Genomic DNA, 22,511 nt, shown 5'->3' with positions numbered 1-22,511 from the left:
GTTATAGCTAAGATGGTTTTAAAGCAAATGGCTTTAAATAATGAATGCTAAATATAGCATTCTATTTTGGGACATTATGGCTTAAAATGCTATTTATTTTAAATTCACAAATAAACACAGTTGTCTTGTTCTGAAAAGCAATGAAAGGCATGCACCTCTACTAGCAAATTTAGCACTTTTGACCAAGTAAGACATCAACTTCTTAAAAAATATGCTTCATGCACTGTACTGAATTTTTTTTTAAGATGTAGATTTTAATACATCATTTCTTTTTTGAACTTGAACGGGAACCAGAATGAGATGATCCAGAAGATGACCTGTGGTGCCTGCAAGACATAATGAAGTATGCAAAATAGTAAGGTAGTGCTGGATTTCTATGGTCATTTCTAAGACTCTAGAATAGAAAAAACAAACAATTTGAGGTTGGCAAATGGAGTAATTAAAAACTGTGATTGAGACTTAGACACACAAAATCCGATGTTCAGACTTCAAAGGGATCCCAGTAAAGGTATGAGCATAATTTAAATTTCAGTATATTGTTCTCATTTTAAAATATAGCCACCTCTGTATTATTTAAGCTAATTAAGGAGAAAACCCTGCAAAAGTATTTAAATATTACAAGTATTGTACTACACAGGCATATAAACTTGAAAATGGAAGTACAATTAACTCAATCTCTGCAATACATTGTAGAAAATGTGATTAAGTCTGTTTGTAAAATAGACACACAGCAAGGTTTCTGTGTATGACAAAATATATTCCTAGATAATTAAGATGTGAAAAATCTAGGTCACATAAGATGACTGTACAATTAGTTAAAGGGCTATATTCATGCAGCTAATATGAGGAAGTGAATATCAACCTGGGTAAAGTAGTGGTGTTCCGTAGGGGTTGGCCCTGGGTTCAGGGTTGTTTAGTGTTTTCACCAATCACCTGGCTTATGGAATAGAGAACATGTTCATTAAGTTTAGATGACAACAAACTGGAGGGGATTATATGTGGCTAAGATAAAAATTTGCTGCAGTCATAAGACAACAACAGAATGTTTACTCAAGTACGGAGTAATTTTCTAAGAAGGAAAAAATATCCACAAAAACAAGAGCTGTGTGTATCTTACTAGTTTAAGTTTCTAAATGGAACGTAGGGAGAAAAAACAACTTCTGTCCAAGCACACACCATCAAGGACTCTGGCCAGTGATGCCGCAAATCACTTTTATCTAGTCCTTGTTTACACAAACAAAATCGATACAAAGTCTGTAAAAATCATGATGACATAATTCAAATATTAGACATAGAGAGCTATGATAGTTTTATTAGCCCATGACAGAGAGCTGACTATTGCATTCTGAGATTTAAAAATACCAATGTATATAAAAATATCCAGTAAGTCTTTATTCAAAAAGTAAATTTGGACTGCAAGATGAAGAATCTATAAAAAGAATGTTTCCTTATAGAAAAAGGGTATTAAATGATGCTGTAGAAATTTATTTACACATAAATGAGCATAAATTCCCAATGCTGAATATTTTCACGTCCTGAAATTCCTAATTTCTAACTACCTTTAAAAAAAACATAAATTTACATATAAAAGTCATCCTCTAAATTACTTTAGTACATATTTTCTGCATTAAAATCTTAGAAGAAATAATCAAGGGTTGGCTATAGTAATTTTATATGGAAATGAGGACTGAAGAAAAATTATCATAGTCTAGGAGACTGGTGTGATTTAGAATTTTTCTAAACAATCTGATTAAAACAAACAGTATAACATAGTAATTAGTAGTCTTGTTTTTAAGACAAAGATCAAAAGTACATTTTTAGAGTTGGAACCAAGAAAAGAACAAAAATCGAACCCTTGACTAGAAAGTATAGCTAATCTACTAACCACACTTAAGAACACCCATTCTTATTTCTACAGAAACCCAAACCTTTCGGGTGACCGTGATCTTGTTCGTCTTTTTTTGCGATCACCAGAAGAAGATGATCTAGAGCGACTTCTCTTCCTGTTCCTCTCAGGAGAAGATGATGAACTTGAATAAGATCTTTTTCTTGGGGAAGAAGAGCCCCTGTGGGACCTGGAGCTGGATCTTCATTGATTAAGAAACAAATCAAATATTTCATTAAATAAAGAAATGAGGCAGATTGTTCAGCTTATCAGCTTCAAAAATATTGATAGATCCAAAAATATTGAAACAGGATTTATGAAAACTATGAAAAAATTTTATGTAGTACTTACTGCTTAGTCAACAGAAGACTTCTGGTTGAGCCATCAAACACTACTTACGTAAAATTATTTTAATTTTAAATCTTTAAAAATTCTAAGTATTTTCATGTGTAATTAAAAACCAGTTGAGTGGCTTAAAATAGAACTTAAAGATTAAAAAAAATAATTAAGGCCGTTAATTTAAAATTATATACAGATGGAAAAATCAAGACTTAGTGTTTAGAAAATGCATTCTTCCACTTTCAGGAAAAAAAAGCATTTATCGAAACACATAACTTCTTAAGGATTATAAGAATAGGTCCATGTAAAAATTATGCAACTCATTATTTGTTGCTATAGAAAAAGCAGTGAGGGGGGGCTAAGAGAAAGAACAATTAGCTCAACTAAATTACAAAATACTCAAGGAAACACAAAATGAGTTTAAAATTTATGTTTATATTACTTTTATGAAGGACCACTATTCATGTAACATGAAGTGTTGATATTCAGGTTTCACACAGAAATAAATGTGTAAACATTAAGATACAAAAAAATTCTTTATTTATATATTTGGTTGAAGGATTTTAGCTCAAACTTCCCAAAAAATTCACCTTTGGGCTTAAAATAACATCAGAAAGCCCAAAAGGAGAATTCTTTGGAAAGTTATAAGCAATGAAAAAATGTTTGGGAAGAGTATGAAGTCTCTCCTGTAAACTTTAATTAGTGTATCCCAAAAGGATTAATACTAGAGCTTAAGGACTTTAGTCTAAAAAGCAGTAAAATGACTAAAACATTGATAACATACCAGTAAAAACAGCCTTTCTTGCATTAGCTTAATTAAAGCATGCATATCATTCCTCTCTTCTTAATACTGTTTTAGTTTCAACTGTCCTCTAATGCTAGATTTGGCTTTAATAGCCAGTGTTATGGACTGAATTATGTGCTATAAATCATACCCTTAGATAGCCCATGGTTGTACCTCCATTTTGGAATGGGCTGCCTTTGATGGGCTGACAGAGAAACAGTGTAGGATACTGATTAAGTCAGCTCTTCTTGAGATAGAAGAGACATAACAAGCAAGCAATGGAAGCTGAAATGGGAGATGCCAAACCACATGAAAACCACAGAGCAGACATTCAGAAGACACATGAACCCTTTTCCAGAGCTGAGTGAGAAAGAAAGTTGGCACTCTAAATTCAGACATCCTAAAAGGTGAGAAACTTGTTAAAGTCATCTACTTCTGGTATTTGTTAACACAAAGGGAAAGTAGTTTTTGGACTGGGTAAAGGGTAAAGGCTGGTAGACTGTTAATGTGTGAAATAGCAAAAGCCTAGATTGCTCTGAAGAAGCTGTTGGTAAAATTCTGGACAGTAAAGGCAATTTTGGTAAGGTCTCAGAAGAACATTACAGCTTCAGACAAAGTCTGTTTCTTACGGAACACATATTGCATCAGCAAAAGAATGCTGCTAAAAATATGGATCTTAAATATGCTGCAGGTGAGGCTTAAAATGATGAAAATGTGAAGACAATGTAAGAAAAGCAATGTTTTTTATGAGTGGCAAATAACTTGTTTGAATTAAGTTCAAATGTTTGGTGTCAAGTTAGAACTTATAAATGATGAACTTGGATAACTGGCTGATGAGATTTCTAAGCATGATCTTAAAGGGGTCCCATGGTTTCTCACCAACAAAAGTAAAATGCAAGTGGAAAAGAGATGGGACTTTAAAATTGAATTCTGCAAACTTTTATCAATGTGCTTTAAAGAGTGAATTATGCTTTTTAAAGGGGTGAATTCTATGTCAATACCTGAAGTTTCTCAATATCTCAATAAAGTTGCTATTTAAAAAAAAGAAAGTTAAATATTGTTTTATGGTGGGAGAGAGTGATTACATCTATTAGTAGGTATAAATAGTTCTGTGATAGATGGAGACTTATTTAGCTCCACACAGAAACAGCTACTGCTATCAATTTGACTCACAGAAACTCTATGTAGGGTTCCCAGTCTCTGCGGAAGAAGATAACCTTTCTCCTGTGAAGCAGCAGGTGGGTATGAACTGATGGCATTTGATTAGCAGTCCACCTCTTAACAAAGTGTCTCCCAAAGTGGGCGATACCACCCTGAGGGTTGCTGGAACATCCAAAGATCTCGGACTAAAGCATTTATTTTTAATTGCTGAATTGGGGGTGGCTTGGGGCGGCCCTTCAAAGAAGTAATTTTTTTTTTCCTGGAAAGGAGGTTAACAGGCCAATTAAGTTTGGGAACCTATAAACTAGAATACTCAATAATGAAACAGGTGATATGGAAGAGCAAAGAGTTTTGGTCAACAACCCTTCAAAATAGGCTCTTTAAGACTTTGGGCTTAGGGACTAGATAACGTCATTTGTAATTTCATGTGTCTTATCAATTGTTAGTAATGAAAGCCTATTCATTTGCCACCCAGTTTCCATGCCTCAAATTGTATTTGTGTTTACAATTACATTGTAGTAAGCCATCCATATTCCTCTAATTGCCACTGCAAACGTAAAGGAGCCCTTGTGGCACAGTGGTTAAACAGACGGTCAGTAACTCTTTATGGGTCAGCAGGTGGGTTTAAACTACTAAGCCTCTGGCCGGCCTGCTCCCTTCGAGAGGTTGCAGTCTTGGAAAACCTATCGGGCAGTTCTCCTTTATCTCATATGGCCATTTTGTATGAGCTGGAATCAACTAGACAGCAGCGGGTTATTAAAGAAAAAAATTAAAGAGATTAAATAAGAAGTCAAGCTAAATGAGGCCAAATTGCATCTCAGTATATATTGAATGAAGGCTATGGAGTAAACAGGAACAAAGATCCTTCTAATACTCAGTACACTTATGTTATTTCCATTAATTTAGTTTCAGCAAAGTATCATCACATAAATTTATAGCAATTAGAATGTGTTGTATTGCATGTTAATTAGAATACAAATGATACATCTGGGGTTTATAGTTTACACCAAATTAATGTTTGCACCACTTAGCATTTATACGAAATTGAATAAAAAAAAAGTGTAGTGAATCTGCCTCCACCAAACCCAAAGGAAGGAATGTACAAATAGGTAACTTGTATTTTAGGTTTCACATGACTAATTTTACCCCAGGAAAACAACACTTATTAAAGCCCCATCATATTTGATTTAGACGATTCAGAAAATGAGATTTTGAATTTTTAGGTTTAAGACTTTTGGGATAATATAATGGGGTGAATGGTTTGCCATCTGTGACGTGAATTTTAGGGGTTTGAAGAGAGAAATATCATGGATTGAATTGTGCCCTCAAAAAAAAGTGTATTGTAAAACCTAACATAACATGCCTGTGGTAATAACCCCATTTGGGACTGAACTGTCTTTATTATATTACCAAAAAAAGGATTAGTGTAGGGTATTTAAGTCTTTTTAAAACTGAGAGATTTAATAACAGAGTTTAAGGAATAGAAAAAATTCAGAGATGAGCAGTGCCAAGCCACAACAGAGTGCCTAGGAGCAAAAAGGACCTTCCCTGTGGTGTAGAAGTGTTAAGAGAAAGCCTTTCATTAGAGAAAGCACTCTGAACTTGGATTGCTATCCCGCTAAACGCTAAGAAAACAAATTTGTTTGGTATAGTCATCCACCTGGTATTTATGTTATGTAGCACTAGATTGCTAACAAACAACTATTTTTACTCAGACCCTAATAACTTTCAGTGTGAATTTCCACAATTGGAATTTTAATAGTGCTGTTCATCTTAAATGTCTTCAGTACAACATCAATAAATCAACTTAGAGGCAGTTTTCAGGAAAATGTCAAGAGACGAAAATCTAGTATTTCATTTTCTTCTTTACAAACAAAGTTTCCATCCACAGGTATAAGGAACCTGCTAGCTCAATGGCTGAGCACACGGCTGCTCTTCCAAAGGTTGGTAGTTTGAATTCAGTCACTACTTCTTGGGACCAAGGAGCTGGTAATGTGCTAGTCTTAAGTGTTCAGCCTAAACCACCCTATAGGGAAGGTCTACTGTTATTAAGATCAGTGAGTGAAAATTATAGATCTAACTAAATGCAAACAAAAAGTTTGCAATAATGCATATTTAAGACATCCTTCACTAGACTAGCCATCTGGAGATTTTAAGAATGTCTGTTCAATCTACACTGTTCACTATATTCTGCGTAAAATTGTGTACGCAGTCCTCTCTCAGAAGTTTCACTGGATATAAATGGCAAAGTTGTTTCTAAAATGAGTGAAACAACTGCCTTATAAAAAAAGCACTGATTTTGAGGCAGTCTTTTTTCCTTTTAATAACACAGCAAACTTCTTAAAACTTGCTTATGTAATTTCAACTATCATTGCCAACACTAGAGGTTTGGGGTAAGATATCTGACTTTCTACTTCATCATATCTTACCTCTATAGAGGAAAACAATAGACTGCATAATCTAAAATAAACACCATAATACAATCACGGGAATGTCTTGGAACACTGCTGGCAATGGCCACATTTCCACAGTGACAACATTAAGCTGAGGCAGGTGCATTAGTTATCTAATGCTAAAATAAAATTGACAACTAGAAGCAAAATAAGAGGGTGGAAAAAGCAGCAACATCTTCTGCAGCCTTTATATACTTTTCTCTCTGCTTTACAGAGAGATGCTACCTCATTCACCTTGATTTCGACCCACGAGATCTCGAATGTTCTCGGGAACTGGAACGAGATCTTGACTGCGAACTGGAAGAACTTCTTGAACGGGACCTGGAACAACATGGAAGGATTTTTTTTTTTCCCCCAGGACCATTAATTCAGCTTTGTGATACGAACACTGAAAGAGAGATATGCGTTAAAGTTCATTATTGTATGAAAGATTACTATGTAAAATATGTATTCTGAAAAGGCCGTATTTAAACGTAATTTTTTTTCGTTTACATATGCTAGAATTTAAAGTAATTAAAAAATAAGTTTACTGTCTATAATTTATTAGATTATGCTAAGTAGTACGCAAGATAATTCAGAATACAAAAACATTCAACACTATCGTTTTAGAAGAACATGGAACATTTCTGTTCACACTAAATAAAAATTACTCTGGACTAATACATCCAGAAAAATAAAAAAGGTTGCAATTTACGTTTATCTTCTCTGAAGCATCTTAATCAATTTTCCTCCTAAACCAGTTCTACTCTTAGTTTCCTGCTGGCATAAAGCTCTAAATGTTGGATAAAGGAAGATGTGATTCATTTGTATTCTAAAAATTAAAAATGACGTAAATTTCATTTATTAATTTTTAAAGAGCATAATTTTAAAATGTAAAATGATTATATATTTACCTTAAAATATTATCTTTATTCAATGAATAATCACCTTAAGAAATATTGATCACGCTATTGAGTACACTCAACAATTATCAGTTAGCTGGTCATTTCTTGCCTAAATATCATGAACATTCACTACCAATATATAATTCAACTATGACTGGGGCTTCTTCAAATGAACATTGTATATTTAAGGTGCTGCTCTTCCAATCTAAAATTTTACTTGTATTGTTGACTATGGCATCAACAATATTGTAGGTCATCTTAAAATAAGACAAGTTAGTTTAACAGAACTAGTATGGCTGAATTTGCTCTTTAAGAATACTGATGCCTAATAAAAGAATAATTTTATTAATGCTTCTAAAAGTTCAGTATTGGCCTTTAGTATTAGTGAAAAGATAAATCTTCCCTCTAAGATTACTAAATGTAAACAATCTTATTTAGAATACATTTAACGTCTATTTTAATAAAAAGCACTGTGCTAGCATGGGCTAAGAATTTTTATATTAAAAATCTCCATCTCTAAAATACTGAACAATAACACCAGGAAGATTAAAAAAAAAAAATCTTTTAAACGGTGACTTGAATGAAATCTTCAAAATAAAAATAAAACTTATTGTCAAGAAAAAAATTGATAAAGAAGTTAGATACTGACATTTTGACTGGTGTTACCCTTGACCTGTACCCGTTTACCTGGACCTAGACCTTGAACTTGAGGGGGAGGATGAGCGTGATGAAGATCGTGAATGTGAAGATCGAGATTTTGAGCGACTTCGTCTATTGGATTTCTTTTTATTACTATCTTCTTCTTCACTGGCATCAAGATTATATTTTGACAGATCAGCATCATCTTCATCCTCATCCTAACAAAAATTCAGTCCATTATATTTAGACATTTTTATTGTAGCTAGGTACCAAGACTAAATGTGAGTAGAAATCTCTATATGAAAAAAATCACCAATACCCAAATTTATCAAGAATTTTCATTTCTACCCCTCCTTTCAAAGTTCTTGAACCTATGTCCGTTAAGTCTGATGATTCATGACATTTGCTATATCTTCTATTACAGTAACCTCCAGAGTAAATTCTACCCTGTCCTACAGGGCTACTATGAGTTGGCATCAACTAAATGGCAATGGATTTAGTTTTTGAGTTTTCCTAAGTTCTAATTCTAAAAATCTATTCTGCCTCTCTGATCTCTAATAGTGTCTCTGTCATTACTCTGAAACACACATTAAATAAAACATCCACGTATTTATTTTTAAAAATCTTGTTTTAAAATCGTTTCAATTGCATTGAGACCTCTAATATCCCAAAGTACTCTAAATCTAAACATACATATCCTGTCATAAAAAAACACAATCTGGCCCTAAAGAACACCCCAAAGTTTACTCACATAGGCGCCCTCCTCTTAAGACCTCCTATGTACTCCAACCACTGAACTACATCCAATTTCTTGAATATTGGTGACCTATTCTCTTCTTTAGGTTGCTGTCAAGTTGATACTACATTGTTGATGATGCCACATGCCATAAGTACAACTATGCTCCACCTTTTTGGAAATACATCACCAGGCCTCTCTTTTAAGGCATCTCTGGTTGGACTCAAACTTTCAAACTTCTGGTGAGCAGTGAAAATGGCTACTATCATCCAGAACTCCATTCTCTAGTTTGTCCACCAATACCAAAGTATCATTTCCGTATTTTTCCTATTTAAATTACCATGCTACTATATGCCTCTTCCTTTAGAACTTAAGTTCTTAAGAAAACATGGATTATTTATGTCTCAGTCACAATTTATTTCATACCTGTATCTATACTTGACACAGAGTGAGAGGTCCATGGCATCTTACGGCAACATAGCAAAAGCATTCTATAAATTTATACTAATTCAAAGAAAAAAGGGAACAGAGCACGGACATTATTTACCTCATCTAATTTATATTTAGAAAGATCTTCATCCTCATCCTCTTCTTCTCCCTCAGATTCTTTATCTTCAACTTCCTTTAAAATAGATGCAGGACCAACAGCCTTTCCTCTGTATTTTTTCTTTTTACGTCCAAACTATGGGAAAAGTATCATAGTATTTTTATTAGAAAATATTTTCTCAAGAAGTCATGTAAATCAATGATAAAAGGGTAAACTGCTGTACAAGATTAAAATTGGCTTGTCTCCTCCCCGCTGCTCTTCTGTAGGGGATCTCCAATTGCCTACTGATGGGCTTTGGGTCTCCACTACACACTCCCCCCTCATTCACAATGACATGATTTTTAGTTCTAGCACCGATGAAATGTACAACTTTCCTCTAGTTCTTTAATGCTCCCCCGCCCCCACTACGATGACCCCAATTCTACCTTACAAATCTGGCTAGACTAAAGCATGTTAATGGGTACTGGTAACAGCTGGAAATGTGGGGAATCCTGGTCAGATAAACCCCTCAGCACCAATATTGAGAGCAGCAATACCAGGAGGGGAAGAGGGAGGCAAGGGGACGAAGGGGGAACTGATCACAATGATCTACATATAACCCCCTCTGAAGGGGATGGACAACAGAAAAGTGGGTGAAGGGAGATGTGGGTCAGTGTAAGATATGAAAAAATTATTTATAAATTATCAAGGGTTCGTGAGGGAGAGAAAAAATGAGGAGCTGTTAACAAGGGCTCAAGTACAAAGAAAATGTTTTGAAAATGACGATGGCAACAAATGTACAAATGTGCTTGACACAACGGATGCATGGATTGTGATGAGTTGTACGAGCTCCCAATAACATAATTTAAAAAAAAAGACTAAAATATACTTACAAAATTAAGATACATTTAAAACTATTTTTGGCACTCATTAGTTTTTCCAATTAGTATATAACTCGAACAATAATATATAGCTTACCTCATCATATTCACCATCAGATTCTTCTCTTTCTATATACTCAACATTTTCTCTTTCATTAAAACCTCCACCATAGCCTAAAAAAGATGGCTAAATTGTTACTCTATAACAATTTATTTAAACAAAAAAATTATCACCAGTCTTCTAGGAAAGATGGAAATTAAGCAAAAATCTTACCAATGACAGTTGAATAGCATTTAATAAATTACTTGTGTTTAAGCTAAGGTGACCAGACACCCAGCTTTTGGCGGGACAGTCCCGATTTTTAACAATTTTTCCTGCCTCCCGTGGCGTTTTTAAAAAGTCTCGATTTTTGGAAAGGATGCACAAGCTAGGGTATGCTTTCGGCTGCCATGTGGCTATTTCGCCAGGATATGAGTTTTATCAATGGTGTCCTGCTTTACCAATGTTAAAATCTGGTCACCTTAGTTTAAGCATACATATAAAATCATACAGTTAAATAGCTATATCAATTAACTAGAAAAGTCCTGTGATTTTGTAGCTCTTCTCCATTTTGAAAATGGTCACTGTGCTTCCATAAAGAAGAAATATCGCTTACTACCTCTTTGAGCTCCATGTGGCCACTGCAACACATTTTCAAACCCATCAGAGAAGTACTTCGAGTAAAATGGGAGGGACAGATGTTGTCAGAATTGGTAAACAAAGTTGGAGGGAGGAAGCATGCTTGGCTTCTGCCTCACAAGAATTGCCCTTAAGTCAGAGGAAGTTAGATGCCATCCTACTCCTTTTTTACCTAAGTCTAGGTTAAACGGAGACTGAATGAGAAACCAGTATTAGATTACATGAGGTATGAGCACTTGAGTGGTATAATAAGAACTGAAGTATATAGATGTGGATGGGCTAACTGCTGACAGTGGGAAATGCAACTAAATTGTATTAAATATATTCATCTTACCACTGCTAACACACTCAGCCAAAGGTAAACTACTTTTTAAGCCAATAGTTTCCCAAAACCATCTTGAGAAACACCCTTAGCCTAAGAGATTCAGGAGCTCTATGCTTTGGAGCCTTTATTTATTTAAAAAGCAACCCAGATGATTTAAGAGCTATCAAAGTAAGAATTATTGCCTAAGTTTTAGAAGAACATTTTCAAATGTGACCCTTTACCCTATTCTACTACAATAGAATATGAAATGAATTATGATTCTTTGTGGGTGTGTGAGGTGGGGGCTGTAAGGTTATTTCGGTATTATTACTAGTATTAGTAACAAATACCAACAGAAGTGGAAGAGCAAGAGCATTGTTGCAAGTATGCAAATGTCATTATTTGCTAGGATTGGGCTACCTAACACTGTATTTTGTAAATTGAGTATGAAACTCCCTTTCCCCCGTCCCCTCGTATAGGAAAAACAATTTTGTGTGAAAAATGTAAGGCTAGATAGAATTTTTGTCTTTTAAGCTTACAAGAAAGATGTAATAGCTCAATATTTAAGTTCATTATAATTGTTTTCTTAAAGTAAGACTGAATCTTACCTGTTCTTTCTTCTAACTTAGCATATTTTGGAGTATTACACATATTACATTCTGATCTTCTGGCCCAATTCACATTACTGCAACTTCAGAGGATAAAAATATCAAATTAATAAACTACAGTAAGAAATAAAATGTTACATTCTGAAATTTAAGAAAAATTAAAAATAAAAATTCCCAAGGTGAATTCATAAGGAGGTGTTATGACACAAGTCAAACATGCAGCTAATGATAAAGCTGGCAATTCAAACCCGCCCAGCAGCTGTGGGAAAAAGAGCTGGCAATCTTTTCAACTATTTAGAAAACCCTATGCAGCAATCCAACTCTGTCATATAAAGGCATTATGAGTCTAAATCATTACCATTACGAAATGTTTGTTTTTTGGGGGGGTGGGAGAGGAGCTGATACCAAGGACTCAAAAAGAAAAGTTAAATGTTCAGAAATGATGACAGCAAAATATGTACAAATACACATGATATAATTGGTGTATGGATTGCTATAGGAGCTATAAGAGCCCCCAATAAAATGATCTTTAAAAAATGCTTATTAAGTAGCACTGCAAGCAAAGAAAATGTACACTAATCTGGAGAATTTTGGTTGCAAAGTGGACTGAACTAATTAAATCAGAGAAGCAAAATTTATAGCTTTGAACAGGGAGTGCTCATTGTAATCTTATGGGAAAACACAAATTAGATCTATAGATTCCGATAACTTCCAACCAAACCCACTGCTGTCAAGTTGACGTCCAACTAGGTGACCCTACAAGACGAAGGACTGCTCCAGGTTTTCGATGCTGCATATCTTTAGAGTCAGACTGCTGCATCTTACTCTGCAGAGCTGCTGGTGGATTCACATCACCGACCTTTCAGTTAGCAGTCTAGCACTTAACTATTGTGCCTCTAGGTCTGCTTTCAGATACCTAAGAAGCGTTAACAACTAAGTTCATTGTTGAGTTGATTCCAACTCAATGATCCTACAGGATACCGTTACTGAGCAATCGAATCACTCCACAGGGTTTTCAAGGCTCTAATCTTTACAGAAGTCGATTGCCATCTTCATTAGTGGCTGCTGGATTTGAACTGCTGACCTTTCAGGTAGCAGCCAAGTGTGCCATCATTATGACCTTTAAATATATTTTAAAAACCTAATGAGAAATAATTTATCGCAAGTAAAATTTATAAATTTTGGAAAAGTGACGACTTTAATTTTTTGATTTCACACTGAAACCACTAGGTAAATTTGTGGGGATTTTTTTTAACAAGACAAAAAAGTAGGCCTTAGTATTTTTGGGGGTGGAGGAGCTATCAGCCTCACTTTTTAAAGCATTTGTCTACTGGCACAAATAACCTATCAAAGTAAGTAATATTACCATCTAAAATATGTAAAAAGACTTTAAAATTTAACATTAAAATCAGATACAGACTCAACGGCAAACAATAGACCTTGGATTTAAACGGTAACCTTGGTTTGACAATACAGCAATTCAAAGTAGATACTATTAACAAGTTGTAGCAGGAATGGACAATACTTTGAAACACATACGTTTTACACTGCCAATCATTAGCACTAAATAGGCCTCGGCTTTTTTCTGCAAGCGTCTTTCCTATTTCAGTGCCCCCAGCTTTCATCATCTTGGCTTCAGTTGTTTTCTCTGAAAATAAAATATAATATGAACCAGAGGGTGTAGGGGGAAACGACACTGCATGTATAATTATAATGGAATCTTCCTTTATCACTTACCTCGTCCACATCGATTACAGCTGGTTCTTCTAGCAAAATTTACGTTTCCACATCTGAAAACAAAGTAAAAGGTATTTAGAGGAACATTTTTATGTCACTAAAATATTTAATTTCATATATATATTATGTCCACACAATGTGTATGAAGTATAAAACTTCTAGCTCTACCTCAGACACAATGCTGTTAGTTACAAAAAATTTCTCACTTAATGGAAAAAATATCGAAACTCCCGTTTAGAAAACAATGCGACACGACAATCATTAACCTCCCAGAGGTCATAGGGTAATACAATGTTATTTTGCTTATATTCAGGAGACTAATGATATCTATAAAGTATTTCAGACCTTCATGAGCTGATGAGGTATGACTCAAAATGACCAGAAATAGTCATAGACGCAGCATGTATGAAGTTTGAAATCTAGGAAAATATAAGGCTGCCAAAAATGAAATGAAATGGAATGCTTAAAAGGTAGATATCCTTGGAATTAGGAAGTTGAAAGAGATTATCACTGGCCATTTAAGAATTGGATTATTACATGGACTACTATGTAGGGAATGGCAAATTAAGAGGAACAGCATCATATATATTATCAAAGAGGACATATCAAGTTCTATCCTGAAAGTCCATGCTGTCAGTGATAGGACAATATCTGTATGCCTACAAAGATGACTTACTATGACGAATCCAAATGTATTCACTAACCACTTATGTCAAAGATGATGAAATTGAAGATTTTCATCAACTGCTGTATTCTGGAATTAACGGAACACACAAAGTACTTTGATAATTTCTGGTGATAGGTTGAATTTTTATAAGTAGTTGATGACAGCCTGCTGTTTTATTTGGCTTGGAAGCAAAGATGAGGGATAGGCGTTGGAAAATAGGGCTTTGATGATAGAAATGACACAGGAGATTGTATGACAGAATTTTCCAACACCAATGACGTATTCATTGGAAAAAACTTTTTCAACACATACAACCACTATACTTGTGGACTTCTCATTGGTTGGAAATGTACAAAAATCAAGTTAACTACATCTTGGAAAAGAGATAATGAAGCAACTCAATATCCTAAGTAAGAACAAGGTCGAACAACAAAACAAGCCAAGCTACTTATATACAAACTCTAGTTGAAGTTGATGTATGTTCACACGTCTACTGAAGCCAAAGTACAACTGACTATATCCCATCTGGATTTAGAGACCATCTCAAGAATAGATTTGACACTGAACACCAATATAATGACTGAACACCAGGTGAGTTGTGGAATGACATCAAAAACATCACACACAAAGAAAGCAAAAGGTCAATAGCAGAAAGGAAGCAAATAACGGACAGAAAGGATCATCAGACGACTCTAAAGTTTGCTCTAAGTATAGAGCAGCTAACGAGACTAGAATGATGAAGTAAAAGAGCTAAATATGAAGTTTCAAAAGGAAGCTTGCAAAGACAAAACAAAGCATTATATGAAATGTGGAAAGAGAAAGTCAAATGCCAAGACCCTCAGCTTATCTCAACTGATGAAGAGTCAAGCCTCAAATTTCAACATTGAAGGATTTTATGGGCAAAGTTGTAAAAACACAGGATGTTTCTTGTAAAATGGAAGGAATATGGTGAGTCAAGATGTAGCACAAAATTATGAACCAATGGTAAAGAATGAAGATTTCTTAACTGCAATGAAAACATTGGTTAAAAAAAAAAAAGCTCTAAGATGAGATGGAATACCAATAAGATCTTCCAACAAAGGGATGTCATGCTGAAGCACTGAATGTCTATCCCAATTTGGAAGACAGCTAGCTACCTTATCAACTGACTAAAAGCAATGCCTATTTCTGCCCGTTCCAAAGAGAGGCGATTCAACAGAACACATAAAATACTGAACAATTTCATGGTGGCACTAGTACGTCAAAAGGAAACTGCCAGAAGTTCAGAGGATTCTGAGGAGAACACTGTATGGGCAATTATCATTGTTGTCTCGATGACTTTTAGCTGAAAGCAGATCACACAAGATGTTTACTTGTGTTTTATTCATTATGCTATGTAGATCATAACTAACTACGAATAAAGATTGGGAATTCCAGAACACTTTACTGTGCTCAGGTGGAAACTGTACAAAGACCAAGAGGAAAGTTGTTTTAATTAACATCCGGGATAGATGTTGTGTTTTAAAACCAAGAAAGGTGTGCATCAGGGTTGCATCCTTTCACTCTAACTATTCAATCTGTATGCTGGGCAAATACTCACCAAAGCTGGAACATATAAAGAATGAGGGATGAGGATCATTTACCTGAAATATGCAGATGACATAACCTTGCTTGCTGAAACTCCACAGGACTTGAAAAGTAACTTTGAGGAGCTAGGTGCACTTGACCTAAGCATGCTAACTATTTTCACTGGTCCATATGCATGTAAAAGCTGCACAATGAATAAGGAAGAACGAATTGATGCATTTGAATTGTGTAGTGGAGGGCCAGTAAAAAGGAGTAAGATCTTAAAAGAGGTGTTTGCAATAATGGGCTCATCAATCATAACAACTGGAAGAATGTTGCAGGACTGGGTAGTGTTCCTTCTGTTACAGACACAATTAGGAAGTGTTTGAATGGCATAATGAATGACAATGAAATTAGATGATTTAACTCCCAAATCCTATTACTACAGATTAAAAACTCAACTGATAGCAAGTCAATGCAGACTCATAGCGGAGGATAGCTCTTAATATTTCTTGCATTTCATTGCACTGCACACTCGAGTGTTTAACTTATTGGCTATAAAGGGATCATTCTAGTCTCATTTCTTAAAGTTAAAAAAAAAAACCCAAACAACCAGCACAATCATAACTGGAGAACTTCTAAGTGACAGAATTGAATAAATATTCTGGTTTCTTTGCTCCTAGTTTTCTCTTTGCTAACTAAACATTTAATGACAACTGTGATTAGTTTCTCTGAAATCAAACTTACTGCCATCCCAAATCATAGTGACAGGGTAAACTGCCCTTGTGTTTCCAAGACTAGTTTAGGAACAAAATATCAATGGCTTTTATCTGAGTACAGTCATGCTTTTTGGGGGGACATTTACTTCCCATACGGGTGTACCTATTTGTACACCCTTTAACGAAAGTTAACGATTAATAGCTCAAGCAACAAAGTCAAAAAGCAAGGCCACTAAAGCACGTGCTTTGCTGCAGGAAACCCTAAAACTGCGTAGGAAAAAACGTAGCCCTCTTTCCTTTGCGCGCTAACTAGGTGATAGGCACAGTTGTTAAGAATCTAAAGGTTACTGAGGAGAAAGAGAATGCCCCAAACCAAACAGCAAAGGTATAAAGTACGGAGAACGAATTCAATTAAAAAACATAAAAACCCAACACTAAAAATAAAAAAATATGTGAACCAAGAGAGCAAAAAGGTCGAGAGCAAGCAGCTTTCCACGAACAAAGTTCTGTTTGGGAAAGTCACGTGGGGTAGATCCAACACCGAGCGGGCCTGGACAAGGGAAGATTTCCTTATCCCTGAAATATTGGGGGAGGGAGGCTGGGGTGCCAAAGGATTAAACGATTTCCCTGTCCAGAAAGAGGAGCCACTTAGGAGAGAAAATGACGAGAAAATGCTGGCGATACAACAAAGGCTCTTGAAAGACCTCGCCGGTTATGCGATAAGGAAGCTTTTTCCAGCCTAGAATCCGGCGGTTCGCCGCCTCAACTCAGGTTAGCGTACGGGAAGAGAGAGAAACACGGAAAATGCCAATTCTACCTAATAAAATCCCCGCCCATAATTCCCGCCTCAATTCGGGACCCTCACAGACTCACTTTTTGTCAGGGCAAATCCAGTCCCCGTCACTGACTCGGAAATTCTTGGTCGACATCTTGGCCGCCGACACCACAGCCACCCGCAGCTACGTCTGCACAGGAGGAAGAGGGCCAGGGGCTTTCGCACTCCGGGGCTGACCCAGGACCGCCTGACTCCCCTTCACCCGGGCGTCGGGGTTTGATAACGGCGGTACCAAGCCAGCGTGGCGTTTTAATGTTCCTCTCTAGAATAATCGCCTGTGCTACAGTTTTAGAGACGATAATGTTGTAATACCAACGTCATTTTTAGAATTAAACTAACAGGCGCCACCTGGGCAGCCCAGGCGGGAGGCCTCCGTGGCACTCGGCGCCTAGGAGAGCCCCCTATAGGCGGGAGGACCCAAGAGAAAAGTTCTTCCGATCAGGTGGGCGGGGTTAGGTAGATGGTAGCGGAAGTGACTGTGAACAGGTCAGGAGTCCGTGGGATGTAGCGCTGCGCGCTGTGCGTTCTGGACTTATGTTTCTGGTTTCGCCAGTTTTTCACATGCCTTGTTTTGATGCCGGAGAAAAAAAATCTTTTATTATTCTCATAGAATGTAGTTTAATACATTACGTAGTATTTTACACATTACAAATAAATATGCAATACACACTTAGGAAAGGATTAGGAATTGTACAAGTAGGATAGGGCACATATTGTGGAAAATAGCTATTTTAACCAATCGCACCTCCGTAACACTCACCTGCATTGTGATTTTATTCCGTCGCTTAAATTTAGTTTATACATATGTATGTTTAATTTTACAAGCTCGAGAATTATAAGGATATTTCATGTGATCTGATTCACTTTTTCACTCACCACTGCTTCTAAATTCATTTGTGGTTGTGCATGTAGTTGCATGTAACTTTAATTCTTTAATTTCACTTGATTGTCCTGGTAATGTTACTTTGTATGATAACTCAGGTTTTTGCCATTGCAAACAACTCTGCTACGGAAGATTCTTATACATGATAATTTATGTTGTTTTAAGGTACATAAAAGTCCCCTAAACTCAAATATAATTTCATAAGAAACATTAAATCTTAAATAGGAAAAAACACGATAAAGACATCTTTCGGATAAGGGAGACCATTAACATGAGGTTGTAATGGCATGCAAGGGTTTACAAGAGGACTTGGGAGGACAAAGGGAACTGGGATAGAGCATGATTGGTGTAAGATGAATATATCATTTGTAGGTTGGACTTTAGAAACAGAAATGGGACTATGATTATGTGAGACCAAATTGTAAAGAGATTCGTACAGGGCTTTTTGACTAAGGCAGTCAGGCCATGACTCATTACTATGCAACCTCAGAATAACAAGCAGCATCAAGAAGCCACTCAGGGAGACTGTTTAGGGTTGTAGCTATAAAATGTGTTTCTCCTGGATGTGGTGACTAATAATCTATTTTAAAAGTAGTTATCTATCAGTTATGAGTCTTTTTTGTATATATTACATTTTTGTATTAGTGTTAGTAATGTTTATTACATCAGCTACTCCATTGGGGAAATGGAACTTTCTACTCCTCTACAGATTTAGAATCTCAGAAATCCATAGGGATAGTTCTTCCCCACGCAATCAGTTGCCATGAATTGGAATTAACTTGATGGCAGTGAGTGCTTTGTTTTCCGCTTAAAGAAAGCTGGTCTGCAGAGAGGGAAAAAAAGTAATGCTGATATGCAGAGAGGCAGCAGCAAGAGACAAAGTATCCTTATTGGACTCTGGGAAGCTTTCTGAGTCTACTCTGCACTCTTGCTTTGGAATTTATCAATTCTTTCTTGGTAAGCCATCTTTGGGGTTTTGTTTTTGGCAAGCAAAGCGAGGCCTAACGAATATCCCGAGGCAGATTCTTAACTTTGTAGGTTCGAAACACAACTTTACTATGCTCACCAGAGCTAATTAACTTCTCAGGGACCAACAAATTAACAGGATCCATAAGAAAAGGGTATGAACATTTGAATTCCACTTTATAATCTATCAAGAGAATTAAACCTGCAAGATGAAATGGTATGAAAACTCATTGTATTTTATCATGAGAGGTGAAATACTCTCAGGAGACAAATTATCAATCATAGGCGGGTGAGTAGATAATTACAATTAGACTTTAGCAAATTTTCCTTCAAAGTAGAATAGTTGAATAAAGTTCTCTATTCATGTAATACTTCTCTTTAAAAAATAACTTGTAGTCTGTGGTAGTTACATAGTTTCATGTCAACTTGTTAAATAGGTTTTAGGGGTGGAGTCTAGCCTGTCAGTCAGGTCACAGCCTGATTGATGCCTCCTTATTGGTATGGTCTTCTGAGAATTCTGGGAACTCCTGTTTTCCTCCTGGATGAAAGGCGGGACTCACACTCTATATGCTTCAAATTCTGTTGACAAGCCACATGAACTTTTGTTGATGGCAGCCAGATCCCTGGAGCTGGAGGAACCACAAGCTGAGATGCTTCCACAAGTCTTTTCACCCACTCTCCTGTGATCTTCCTGCTTGCGGCATCAATGTGCTATGTGAGTCTGTAGAAGAATTTATGGACTAGTATTAGACTTATGGTCTAATCTTGAACTTTCGGACTTGATCTGGACTGGGCCGGGATGCTTTCTTAATATACAATTGCTCTTGGATATAAAGCTCTCTCCTGTACATGTATGAGTCTCCCTGGATTTGTTTCTCTAGTCTGCCTGGATTAACACATAGTCCTTGAACTCTAATAACGTTTTTTTTCTCTGTCTCTTGCTGCTCCCTATCTGTAGACCAGCTTTTCTTAAACCCCCAAAGCACTTACTTTCATTGAGATGATTTCAACTCATAGCAACCTATATGATAGGGTAGAACTACCCCTATGGGTCCCAAGATTTTAAATATTTATGGAACTAGACAGCCTCATCTTTCTCCTATGGAGCAACTGATGGGTTTGAACCTCTGGCCCTGTGGTTAGCAGCTCAGTGCACAGAACAGAGCTACTTTTACTTATAACTAGGAAAGTTGAACTTTCAGCCAAACCCAACACATTCAAATAGGCCAACATGTTGGGGAAGCTTCATCCAAATGTTCTAAGTCACCTGTACCTCCTGGGATTAGTTGCAATCAGCAGTGCCACAGGGCAAGCCTCCCTAAGTTGGGGATCTGGCCCTAAGTGGGTCCTTGTCAATGGAAGCATTGAATTATTCTCTTGTCCATTACTGGCAGGGAGCAGCCAGATCAGCAGCATCTTCCAGGGAGATCCAACATGTGCCTAGGAGCTCTATGACTTACAAGTGTGGAGTGACTTTGGGGGTCTCATGACCATGAATATTTCTAGAATTCCAGCCAACCATGGGCATTTCTTTCACTGTATTGCAATAGTGAGCTATTGGGATAGTGTTCATTTGATGACTTAGGGTGATTTTCAAAAATAGTAGGCAGAATCAGCTCAGAGCTCTGGGCTACCAACAGTCTATCATCTATTATTGAATTGGTATGTGTAGGCCCATTCATAGGGTCTCCTCTATGTTCAGATCATGAAGCCTTGGGTTGAGATAACCTGAAGCAGGCTGCAGGTGTCCTTTATCCTATGTGGTCCTGTACCCTGGCCCTGGTACTGGAAGCTAGCATAGTAACCCATCTCAAGTTTATGCCACAGGTCACACAATTCTTGTCTTGACCATGGTTATCTTGTCCCCAAAATTCACAGATTATAACTCTGTGAAGCCAATGGGTCCTTTGATAAATATTTTTCTTACTTCTTATAGACATAATGATGGTGGTGGAATAATTAGGAAAAGGATAACAATTATGGTTGCACAGCATGAAGAGTATAATCAATGGCATTGAATTATACAAGTAGAAGTTGTTGAATTGGAGAATGTTTTGCTGTATATATTTTTGCCACAATTAAATAAATAATTATACCAATAACAAAGAGTAGAAGGAAGAAGACACTGTTCTAAAATTTATTGTGGTAGTGATTGTACAACTTTCCTTGATATGATTAAACTACTGAAGTGTATGACATGTGGATGAAGTGCCAATAAAACTGTTAAAATAGATAAATAAGCATAATGATGCTCTTCTTTCTTTGGTTGGTCCCAGAATGGACCAGTCCATGGATATCTGTTCTATTTTCTCTATTGATGATTGTGTTACTATGAAGACAAGGTTGCTCTCAACATTTAAAGAGTCAGATTCTAGTAATGGAGTGATTAAAGTCTAGGGAGTTCAGGATGTGTTTGTTCAATGTTAATGCTATAAAATTCCAAATGCTAAAGTTAACATGACCAGAAAATGAATTATTGCTCATTTTTCCTACATTCTCTGGGTAGGATTTAAATCATCAACAAGACACAGAAACACTTGAAGGTCACTGAGAGCCAATATCCATTCTCAATATAGTGGATGTTGCAGCGATATCAGCGACTACTGAGGCCAAAGGGCTTATATTGCTTCAATCTTAGAGGTTTTAAAGAGCCAGAAATTGTAAATAATAAGATGAGGCTATGTATTCCCATAAAACCTACAGTCTCAGAGACCCAGAGGGGGCAGTTCTACTCTGTTCTATAGGGTCGTTATGAGTTGAAATTGACTCCATTGCAGTGAGAGAGAGAGAGCGAGAGTTACCTTTTACTGGCAATGGTAGTTTAAAGGGGAGCTAGTAATAGTGTCTTTTATAATAAAAAGTACAAGAAGTGTTTCTGGAAAGTAGTAAAATCCTTCAATTTATTTCTTGCACAATAAACAGCTAAGTACCTATATTCTATCGTAAAGATTTGTCAATAAATTACTCTATCTCACATAGGTACATGAAATCTTACTTTTATAACTAAATTACTACTATTACAGAAATGTCATGGGAGCCACATCTGACCTTCAGCCACATTAGTGAAAAGGTGAATTGAATTCTATGCCTGTCTGAGGACGAAACCTATGAGGTATTGGTGAGACATGCTTCCACCTGCCATCCCTCTTTATCCTAGTCTGATACCGACACTCCTTCCCATAACATTGTATTTATCTACTGGATTTGAACATTAAGTGCAATGACCACATAGGACTCACAGACAATACTCACAAATATGGGTTTATTAGGGGAGTTAAAG

General features: G+C 36.3%; 1 protein-coding gene across 3 annotated transcripts; it reads right to left on the bottom strand.

Moving 5' to 3' along the window:
* Positions 1 to 6: 6 nt before the first annotated feature.
* On the bottom strand, positions 7 to 17,539 carry ZRANB2 (zinc finger RANBP2-type containing 2). Of its 3 annotated transcripts, none has more exons than XR_006680211.1 (11): positions 17,421 to 17,539; positions 13,617 to 13,669; positions 13,419 to 13,527; positions 11,880 to 11,962; positions 10,386 to 10,462; positions 9,429 to 9,563; positions 8,194 to 8,363; positions 6,857 to 6,943; positions 1,929 to 2,087; positions 863 to 933; positions 277 to 326 (listed from the first exon to the last, which is right to left on the bottom strand). XR_006680211.1 is itself a non-coding variant. In XM_045291951.1 (11 exons), exons 1-10 carry the CDS (start codon positions 17,474 to 17,476, stop codon positions 904 to 906), a joined length of 963 nt encoding a protein of 320 aa, XP_045147886.1. In that variant the 5' UTR covers positions 17,477 to 17,536; the 3' UTR covers positions 277 to 326; positions 863 to 903. The 3 variants fall into 3 exon arrangements, 2 of the variants coding, with proteins under 2 accessions (XP_004718254.2, XP_045147886.1); XM_045291951.1 differs by having other exon boundaries at positions 863 to 937; positions 17,421 to 17,536; XM_004718197.3 differs by lacking the exon at positions 863 to 933 and having other exon boundaries at positions 7 to 326; positions 17,421 to 17,538.
* Positions 17,540 to 22,511: the final 4,972 nt, after the last annotated feature.

The sequence above is a fragment of the Echinops telfairi genome, unplaced genomic scaffold, assembly GCF_000313985.2.
Source record: "Echinops telfairi isolate 266 unplaced genomic scaffold, ASM31398v2 ScPeMD7_443;HRSCAF=831, whole genome shotgun sequence".
Taxonomy (NCBI): Eukaryota; Metazoa; Chordata; class Mammalia; order Afrosoricida; family Tenrecidae; genus Echinops; species Echinops telfairi.
Note: the sequence above shows the minus strand (reverse complement) of the source record. Positions and strands in the feature narration are given on the sequence as shown.

Coding starts and splice junctions, on each gene's coding strand:
- ZRANB2 (XM_004718197.3), bottom strand. CDS start 17,476: ATGTCGACCAAGAATTTCCGAGTCAGTGACGGGGACTGGATTTGCCCT. Junction 9,564..10,385: donor CTGATGGTGAATATGATGAG/GTAAGCTATATA, acceptor CTTTTCCCATAG/TTTGGACGTAAAAAGAAAAA. Junction 2,088..6,856: donor TCTCGTGGGTCGAAATCAAG/GTGAATGAGGTA, acceptor TAATCAATGAAG/ATCCAGCTCCAGGTCCCACA.